This window comes from Aotus nancymaae, unplaced genomic scaffold, assembly GCF_030222135.1.
Source record: "Aotus nancymaae isolate 86718 unplaced genomic scaffold, 86718_ANA_hifiasm-v0.15.2.pri h1tg000019l, whole genome shotgun sequence".
Taxonomy (NCBI): domain Eukaryota; kingdom Metazoa; phylum Chordata; class Mammalia; order Primates; family Aotidae; genus Aotus; species Aotus nancymaae.
Genome location: NW_026988431.1, coordinates 33,871,158 through 33,881,522, shown reverse-complemented (window position 1 = coordinate 33,881,522; position 10,365 = coordinate 33,871,158). Strand labels below are relative to the sequence as shown.

General features: G+C 43.4%; 2 protein-coding genes across 2 annotated transcripts; both read left to right on the top strand.

Annotated features, from left to right (window-relative positions):
• The first annotated feature begins 310 nt into the window (after nt 1-310).
• On the top strand, nt 311-1,057 carry LOC105716470 (proline-rich protein 23C-like). The gene has a single exon (XM_012451100.2). The coding sequence runs from the start codon at nt 311-313 to the stop codon at nt 1,055-1,057; it is 747 nt and encodes a 248-aa protein (XP_012306523.2).
• Nucleotides 1,058-9,579: 8,522 nt separating this feature from the next.
• Nucleotides 9,580-10,326, top strand: LOC105716471 (proline-rich protein 23B-like). The gene has a single exon (XM_012451101.2). It carries the CDS (start codon nt 9,580-9,582, stop codon nt 10,324-10,326), a length of 747 nt encoding a protein of 248 aa, XP_012306524.2.
• Nucleotides 10,327-10,365: the final 39 nt, after the last annotated feature.

Here is a 10,365-nt window from a genome sequence, read left to right as displayed (position 1 = left end):
AACGCTGCCGCCATTTACAACATAATTGGTTTTGCAGTGCGCATCCGGGTCTGTGCCAGGAAGTCCCAAGATTCCAACGCGCGAAGCCGACCAGGCGGCCGGCGAGACATCCCTAGCAGCACGGACTGCAGTCTCCGGGAGGCGCCCCTGGAGATCCGAGGACTCGCCCCACGTAGCGTGGTCCTGCGCCCAGTCCTCCTCAACCCGCCTCGCCTACCACCGACACCTGTTACCTCAAAGAGGACTTCACCGCCCAGTCCCCACATCCTCTGCCAGGCCCAAGAGCGCCGTCCGCAGCGCCGTCGAGGTGATGGACAGCCGGCCCCGCAGCCCCAGCGCCTGCCCTGCGCCCTGGTGGGGACAGCAGCCAGGAAGACCCGGCCCTGCTAAGCGCCGCCGACTGGAGGAGCCCGCGGCCCCCCAAGCCCGCGTGGCGCCCAGCCTGGAAGACCCGGCGGGGACTCCAGCCGCGGACGCGCTCATCTTCGTAGTGGTCCTGGACGCGAGCTGTGCCCTGAAGGTGTCCCGGGACGACATCGACCTGGTGCTGGAGCCCGCGCCCACGTCGATCATAAGAGTGTCTCTCGGTGGACACACCCTCTTCCTGATCTCCGAGGTCTTCCTGAGCTCCATCGACGAACGCTTAGTAGAGCAGGGCGACTTGTCTGCCTTCCTAGAAACCAATGTTTTCCTGGGCGCTCTCGGGGAGGACGTCGTCGTCGAGCAGGAATTCTGCGCATCTGTCCCAGAGATTGCCGCCCAAGAGGAGGTCTACGAGGAGGACGCGGACCCCGAGTTCCTGGAGCTCTGGATGGACTCCCCAGCCGGCTCAACTACTGGGCTCTACCCCTCCGCTATAAGTATGTTCAGCCCCTACACCAGTTCAGAGAGATGCTCTCCACGCCCCATCTTTGACCAGGAATTCCAACTTCTGGAGCCTGTTCCCAGCTCACCTCTCCAACCTCTACCTCCCTCTCCGAGTCCAGGTCCCCACGCGCGCCCGGAGCTCCCAGAGCGCCCTCCGTGCAAGGCCCGGAGGCGCCTGTTCCAGGAATGAACCCCCACTCCCACGTACACACAACTATGGCCGCCCTGCTGGCGGCCCTCTGGGATTGCCATAATCCCTCACATTCAGTATCCAACAAACTGGAAGTTGAGCACTGCGTGTGCAGACAATTGCTTTTTCGCTGCACACTACCAATAGTAGGAGATGAAGACGTCAGGAAGTAAAGGCAGATTCTAGATCTCATCTATAAATAGAAAATCTGCCCAAGGATACCAGAAAATGTGTCTTCAGATTTCTGGGCTTCTTTACAAGGTCATAATCAGATCCCTTCATTCTCCTTCATTTTGCATCAGATGTTTCTCTGAAACTCCAGTCTTTGTCCAGCATCATACTGCCACTCCCGTTTCTCCCAAAACCAAGAAATCACTACATTTCTTACGTTGTTGGTTACGTTGTATTTTTTCCCATGAATCTAGGCAGACTTAGCCATGGCTTTTCTCAGAGTTTTTCCAACTGCTATCCAAGGAAACTGCCAAATAGTATGCTTACTATACAAGACTGTAAGTTGCTTCTTCCTAGGAACCCCTTATCCTGCTGAAGTTCTCTTCCAGTCTTTACTTCTAATTCTAAATGAAAATTTGTGTTGAATTTTATCAGATATTTTCAGCATGCATTGTTATGTATTTTTTTAATTTGTTAATCTGTTGATTTCACCCAATGGAAAGTGTTTGCATTCCTGCTATTCCACATTATTTTATACCTTTTAAAATTCACCCTAAGTTTTTTCTCATGAAAACCAAACTTCTAACTTTTAAAATGTTAATGTATTACTGTATTTGCCTCATATTTTGTATAGGAAATAAAATATTACTGATAGAGCTGACATCAACAAGCTGGTTTTATTTTATTTAAAAACATCAATAACTACTCAGATTTACCACCATGCCTTACCAATTATTTTCTTTTTATTCTTACACTCCATTCCCTCATTCTAGCTTCAGTGCTCTTTTTGCTGAAGAATATCCTTTAATATTTCTTTCCACTGTGTCTTATATGAAATCAACTACCTTGCTTCTCTAAGTCTGAGCATGTTTTTGTGTGATAAACTTTCTTAGAATTGTACGTCTGTAAATGTTTTAATTATGCATTCATTCTTAATTTTAAAAATATTTAACTACAGTACTTTAAAAATATTAGCCTGTTGTTTTGCCATTTTTTGTTGTTGCAGGATGTCTTCTGTCAGTCAAGTTGTTACTCCTTTTATATGTGATTTGGCTGGTTGTGTGTGTGTGTATGTGTGTGTGTGTAGAGAGAGAGTTTGTTTTTGAGAAAGGGTTCACTCTGTCGCCCAAGCTGGAGTGCAGTGGTGTGATCACGGCTCACTGCAGCCTCAACATCCCAGGCTCAAGTGTATTTTTTGTATAGACAGGTTTCACCATGTTGCCCAGGCTAGTCTGGAACTCCTGGGCTCAAGTGATCCACCCACCTTGACCTCCTAAAGTGCTGGGATTACAGGTGTGAGCCACCACATCTGGCCAATTTTAGTATATTTTTTAAATGTTGATTTGCCTTTGGTGTTCTACAGTTTACTATAATGTGTCTAGATGTAGACTATATTTTCATTTAGCTTGATAGAATTTAGTTAACTCTCAATATTGAAAATTATTTCTTGCCTGAAGTACCACAAAATCTTAGGTTCCATCTCTTGGAATATCCCCTAGATCCCCATGTTAGAAATCCAATCAGACGGGAGGCCGAAGTGGGTGGATCACCTGAGGTCAGCAGTTCAAGACCAGCCTGGCCAACATGGCAAAACCCCATGTCACCAAAAACACAAAAATTAGCCTGGCATGGTAGCATGTGTCTTAATCTCAGCTACTCGGGAGGCTGAGGCAGGAGAATCGCTTGAACTCAGGAGATGAAGGTTGCAGTAAGCTGAGATCATGCCACTGTACTCCAGCCTGAGTGATAGATCGAGACCCTGTCCCAAAAAAAAAAGAAAAGAAACAAGAAATCCAATTAGATATATAATGGCACTGCTCCCCTGGCTTATAACATCTTAATATCTTAATATATGTGTATGTCTGTAAGTGTGTGTACACCTTATCAATTCCAACTTCCTGTATTTTTTTTTTTTTTTTTTTTTGAGATGAAATCTCACTTTGTCACCCAGACTGGAGTGCAGTGACCCAATTTCGGCTCACTACAACCTCTGCCTCCTGGGTTCAAACGATTCTCCTCCCTCAGCCTCCTAAGTAGCTGGGATTACAGGCACTTACCACCATGCCTGGCTACTTTTTTGTATTTTTGGTAGAGATGGGGTTTTGCCATGTTGGCAGGCTTGTCTCAAACTCCTGACCTCAAGTGATCCACCCGCCTTGGCCTCCAAAAGATCTGGGATTACAAGCAGCCACCATGCCCAGTCCCAACCTCCTTTATTCTTTAATCCAATTAACTACTCTGGTCAACTGCTTCCAATATTCTGTTTGTTTTTTGTTTTGTTTTGTGTTATTCTGTTTATACTTCTATAAGAAAGTTTTCATTCCAAAGAATTTTTTTTCAGGATTTTTTTTTTCAAGATTTTTACTTCCTTTGTGCTTCAAAACTTTTCCACTTGGTATCATAAACTTCTAGTTTGTTCATGGAAGGTATTCCACCATTTATGTGTTGAAAATTTTTTAACTATAATAGCTAAATTGATTCAATTTCCCCACAGGTAAAATATCTCATTATTTGTTTCTAATCACATTGGATTGCCTCCTGTTTAGTAATTTTCATTAGTGGGCACACTCTGGGTGGGAATTCTTCTTCTGCATCCCATGTTTATAATCTTTATAGTTTCCACTTCCTAGTCTTCCCAGGACCACCACTCAGAACGAGGGCTTTAGAACTCTTGTAACTTGTCTTTCTCAAAAGTCACAGGTCTAATCAATTACACAGAGGCTCATTCCAATTTTCAATTTGTCTTTCCTTGACCAACTACAGGCACAACCATGCAACAGTGGTTAGTGCCTCTTCAACCTTTGAACATTGGCAGTGAGTCAAATTTTAGCCCCCTGAAAGGAACAGAAATTGCCATTATATAGTTTAGTCCCAATACCGTGAATCATCAAAACATCAGCTGCTCAGAGATTGGGTTTTCTACTCCATTTCTGATCCCTGGAAGCCTGTATACTTCTTTTGAAAGTAGATGTCTATAGCTAATACGGTTTAATATTTCCTAGCCATGCTCTCTGCCTTCAGTAGATGGAATTCCCCTATATTACCATCTTGCCCATAATTACCACCACAACTCAATCATCTCTCCAGCCCTCCCTATAACAAAGCAGTCAATCAGTCACAAGTCTCAGCCTAATTAGCTGGTCATTCTGAAGCGGGATGGTGGCCCTGTTTCCAAAACTGTGTGTTCTATTACAAGAGAATGATACTCTACACTAGAAATAACAAAGGACATCCATTTTCAGCAATATGCAAACTAAACAGTTCCAAAAATCCTCAAAACAACACTCTTGAAAGTGATGGAGAAAATTATTTTAATATTTTTAAAGGAATAGCATAGCTTATAAAAATGTAGGAGAAATTCTCCAAAGCCAAAAATGACAAATCACGAATCCAGAGACATACAGTCCCAGTGAGTCCAGTGAGAGCTAAAGCAAAAATTACCTTGAGAGTACTTAACAATCCACGGTTACCTAGAGTTTCGGTTTAAATCGCCCATTTATGGGGGAAAAAAAAATGCAGTGGTCACACGGCCCTGAGAAACATGATATTAGCCTTCCAAAACATGATACCTTTAGTGGGTAAGCTAATAAAAAAGATTTTAAAAAAACTCAATACAAAATGAGATGGAACTAAAATTTATTTATCAGTCTTGGCTCCAAGTAGAATAAAACACAATCTGCTTTAGGGGGAAAAGCTGAGTTTACTTTAAGAAGTTCCTTAATAGATGGTGAGCCTGGCAAAAATTAAACTCTCTCCTCACATTCTCTGAAAAGAATATACCTTATACCCAGGGTTAACTACCTTCTTGGAGATATCATAAAGGGATTCTAAGCTCATAGCCCTAAATCAAAGAACATAGATGGATAAAGGTAGTAAGTATTAAGAAATGCCATGTACTGAGAATTTTATCATTTCAATCTGGAATATTGGGGATGAACAGATTCCCACCATGAACAAGTGTAAAAGGTATGAATATATTAATCTTTATGATCCTACGGCAGACACAGGTAGCAAGGCTTTCAGTGCCCAAGAGAGGAAAAAAACAAGTATATTTCTAAGAACATACATAGTTCTGGGCATAGTATAGTGCCCTCATTAAGAAAGCATAACAACTTTCAAAAATGATAAATAAAAATAAATGCACATTTCAGATTATTGTAATAAGTCTAAAAACACCAAAGTCAAAGAGATTTTTTAATATGCAAAAAGAGAAGGCAACTTCAATGATAAGGCAGTTAGACAACTGGCTTCTCAGCAGCAAAAATGAATCCAGAAGACAGTGAAATAATGGTAGCAAAGTACTGGTTGGAAACAACTGTTTTGATTTGGAATTTTTCAATTAATAATGCCATATTTTAAAGATAAGCAAAAAAACAATTATTTCATCTATATGTGAAATTCTAAAAAGTCAAACTCACCTGGGTGCGGTGGCTCACGCCTTTAATCTCAGCACTTTGGGAGGCCGAGGTGGGTGGATCATGAGGTCAGGATATCGAGACCATCCTGGCTAACACGGTGAAACCCCATCTCTACCAAAAGTACAAAAATTTAAAAATTAGCCAGGTGTGGTGGCAGGCGCCTGTAGTCCCAGCTACTCAGGAGGCTGAGGCAGGAGAATCACGTGAATCCAGGAGGCAGAGGTTGCAGTGAGCCGAGATAGAGACACTGCACTCTAGCCTGGGTGACAGAGCAAGACTCCATCTCAAAAAAAAAAAAAAGTCAAACTCATAGAGGTAGAGAGTTTAATGGGCTTTACCAGTAGTGGGAGGGGTGTGGGGGGAATGGGGACATGTTGGTCAAAGAGTACAAAGTTTCAGTCAGGCAGGAGGAAAAAGTTTTTGAGATCTATCTTACAGCGTGATGACAAGAGTCAACAATTATGTATTGTATATTTCCAAATTCCTAAAAAAGACTTTAAATGTTCTCATCAAAAGAAAAAATGGGATATGGATGATGGATATGTTGATTAGCTTGGTTTAATCATTCCACAATCTACACACATATTAAAACACCACATTTTACCCCATAATTATTACAATTATTTTTCAGTTAAAAAAAACTTAAAATTTCAGTTAAAATAACTTAAAATTTTTTAATGCACATAAGTCAGAGATATTGTAGACCAAAAAAAATTATGAAAATATACTAATTTAATTAGTCATATGTTAGTTATAATGTATTAAATGTATTGCATTAACTATAACATATTCAGTGTATTAATTGTGTGAACTTGCCTCTGGTTACACAATAAAATCAGTGCAATTGAATAAAAAGATAAAAGACATCCACACATACACAAGAAATGTAATTCAGGAAATGATGCAGTTCCATGGAAAAAGGTGAGTTATTCAACCTAAAGTGTCAGGACAATTGGTTTTGCACATGGGAAATAATTGAAATTGGATTGCTAACTCATGATTATAAAACAATCTATTACGTATCAATAAAAAGTTCAAATTTTGAAAGGTAAACATTTAAATGCTGGGGAAATACAGAAATGATCTTGAAATAGGGAATGTGACTTAAACAATACACAAAAATTGCAAAGCATAAAGAACAAAACTAATGAATATGAAGCTATTTTAAAAGTACAAACTCCTCTTTATCCAAAGACACTATAAAGAATGTAAATAAAAACAAGTCACAAAATGGGAAAGATCATTTCAACACATATAAGTAACTTTTTTTAAGTTTCAAAAATCAATAACAAAAAATGAGCAAAAGACATAAACACATATCACACAGAAGATGTTTTACATGAATGCCCAACACATATATGAAAACATGATCAACCTCCCAAGCAATCAGAGAAATGCAACAGAAATACACAAGATACCACTTTACACCTGAGGTCAAGAGTTTGGGATCAGCCTAGCCAATATGATGAAACCCGTCTCTCCTATAAATACAAAAACAAATTAGCCAGGCATGATGGCAGGCATGTGTAATCCTAGCTACTAGAGAGACTGAGCCAGGAGAATCGCTTGAGTCAGTGAGGTAGAGGTTGCAGTGAGTTGAGATCGCACAATTGCACTCGAGCCTGAGCAACAAGGGCAAAACTCCGTCTCAAAAAAAAAAAAAGACCTCAAAATATAAAACTACTATTACAAAACATTGGGTAAAAATTTTCTTGAGTAATAGTCCACAAGTACAGGTAACCAAAGCAAAAGTGGACAAATGAGATCACATCAAGTTAAAAAGCTTCTGCATAGCAAAGGAAATATCAACAAACTGAAGAGACAACACACAGGATGAAAGCAAATATCTGCAAACTACTATCTGACAAGAGATTAATAACTAGAATACATAAGAAGCTCAAACAACTCTATAGGAAAAAATCTAATAATACAATTTTAAAATGGGCAAAAGAACTGAATAAATATTTCTCAAAAGAAGACATACAAATGGCAAACAGGTATATGAAAAGGTGCTCAACATCACTGGTCATGAGACCAATGCAAATCAAAACTACAATGAGATATCATCTTACTCTAGTTAAAATGGCTTTTACTCCAAAAGGCAGGAAATAACAAATGCTAGCAAGGATGTGGAGAAGAGGGAACCCTCATACACTGCTGGTGAGAATGTAAACTAGTAAAAACCACTATGGAGAACAGTTCGGAGGTTCTGCAAAAATCTAAAAGGAGAGTTATATGATCCAGCAATCTCACTGCCAGATATATAATCAAAAGAAAGAAAAGCAGGATATTGAAGAGGTATCTGCACTCCCATGTTTACTGGAGTGTTATTCACAATAGCCAAGATTTGGAAGCAACCTAAGTGTTCATCAACAGATGAATGGATAAAGAAAATGTGGCCGGGTGCGGTGGCTCACGCCTGTGGTCCCAGTACTTTGGGAGGCCGAGGTGGGCAGATCACGAGGTCAAGAAATCGAGACCATCCTGGCCAACATGGTGAAACTCCATCTCTACTAAAAATACAAAAATTAGCTGGGTGTGGTGGTGCGCACCTGTAGTCCCAGCTACTCGGGAGGTTGAGGAAGGAGAATTGCTTGAACCCAGTAGGCGGAGGTTGCAGTGAGCCGACATCCCGCCGCTGCACTCCAGCCTGGTACCTGGCAACTGAGCAAGACTCCGTCTCAAAAAAAAAAAAAAAAATGTGGTACATATACACAATGGAGTACTATTCAGCCATAAAAGAAGAATGAGATTCTGTCATTAGCAACAACATGGATGGAACTGGAGGTCATTACATTAAGTGAAATAAGTCAGGCACAGAAAAACAAACTTCTCATATTCTCACTTATTTATGGCAGCTAAAAATTAAAACAATTGAACGTACGGAGATAGAGAGTAGAAGGATGGTTACCAGAAGCTGGGAAGGGTAGTGAGGGTGGGGGCAAATGGAAATGGTTAATAGGTACAAAAAAAAAGAATTAATAAATAAAACCTAGTATTTAATAGCACAACCGGGTGACCATAGTCAATCCTAATTTAATTGTACATCTTTAAATAACTGTAAGAGTATAATTGGATTGCTTGTAACACAAAGCATAAATGTTTGAGACAATGGATACCCTATTTACCATGATGTTACCACTACATATTGCATGCCTGTATCAAAGTATCTCATATAACCCATATATATGTACCTATTATGTACTCACAAAAATTAAAGTTCACTAATCAGAGCAAAATTTTCCTTTCTAATTCCTAACAGAAATGAAAGAACTTTTTAGAAACACGTAGACTGGGTGGGAAAGAGCGATGAGTTTGAGTTAAAGCTCTTTTTCATACATTCCTGGAAAATCTTAGAAGAGACATTTAGACATAAGCTACTTATAAAAGTAAGCAAGCAGTTTTTGAAATTGTGTTTTGGCTTTTGTTTTCTTAACCAAGAGTAAAAGCAATGACCGCCATTGGGTCCCAAGAATACATCCAAGGAATGTTCCCCGGCAGACACGGAGACCCACCCACCCGCCTCGCTCTTGCTCTACATTGATCCAATCATCTCTAGGCCACGCCTGCCGCAGAGCATTGTTGGGAGGCGGGGCCTATACAGATAAATCCTGGCGCGCCCAAGTCACCTGACGTTCCACGTTCTTAGTCATCGGACGTGCATCCGGGTCTGCGCCGGGAAGGCCCAAGATTCCATCGCGCGAGGCCCAGCCACCCAACCGGCGACGATCCCCCAGCAACCCGGACTGCGGTCTCCGGGAGGCGCCCCTGGATCTCCGAGAACTCTCCCCGCGTCTCGCGGTCCTGTGCCCCGTCAGCCCCAACACGCCTCGCCTTCAACCGACACCTGTTACCTCAAAGAGGACTTCGCCGCCCGCGCGCCCCACGTCCCCTGCCAGGCCCAGGAGCGCCGTCCGCGGCTCCGTCGAGGTGATGGGCAGCCGGCCTCGCAGCCCCAGCGCCTGCCCTGCGCCCTGGTGGGGACCGCAGTTAGGAGGACCCGGCCCTGCCAAGCGCCGCCGATTGGATGAGCCCGCGGCCCCCCAACCCCGCGTGGCGCGCACCCTGGAAGACCCGACGAGGGCCCCGGCCGCGGACGCGCTCACCTTCGTGGTGGTCCTGGCCGCGGGCTGTGCCCTGAAGGTGTCCCAGGACCACGTCGACTTGGTGCTGGTGCCCGCGCCCACGTCAATCATGCGAGTATCTCTCGGTGGACACACCCTCATCCTGATCCCGGAGGTCCTCCTGAGCTTCGTCTACGAACGCTCAGGAGCGGAGGGCGACTTTTCTGCCAGCCTGGAAGTGGACGTTTTCCTGGGCGCTCTCAGGGAGGACGTCGTCGTCGAGCAGGAATTCTGCGCGTCTGTCCCAGAGGTCGCCGCCCAGGAGGAGGTCTACGAGGAGGACTCGGACCCAGAGTTCCTGGAGCTCTGGATGGACTCCCCAGCCGGCTCAGCCGCTGGGCTCTACCCCTCCGCTATAAGTATGTTCAGCCCCTACACCAGTTCAGAGAGACGCTCTCCACGCCCCATCTGCGACCAGGAATTCCACTCTCTGGAGCCTGTTCCCAGCTCACCTCTCCAACCTCTACCTCCCTCTCCGAGTCCAGGTCCCCACGCGCGCCCGGAGCTCCCAGAGCGCCCTCCGTGCAAAGCCCGGAGACGACTGTTTCAGGAATGAACTGCCTCCCACAATCCCTTGCCACCGGCTGCAGGTTCT

What these genes read in the sequence shown, in the direction of transcription:
- LOC105716471 (XM_012451101.2), top strand. Translation starts at nt 9,580, where the DNA reads ATGGGCAGCCGGCCTCGCAGCCCCAGCGCCTGCCCTGCGCCCTGGTGG.
- LOC105716470 (XM_012451100.2), top strand. Translation starts at nt 311, where the DNA reads ATGGACAGCCGGCCCCGCAGCCCCAGCGCCTGCCCTGCGCCCTGGTGG.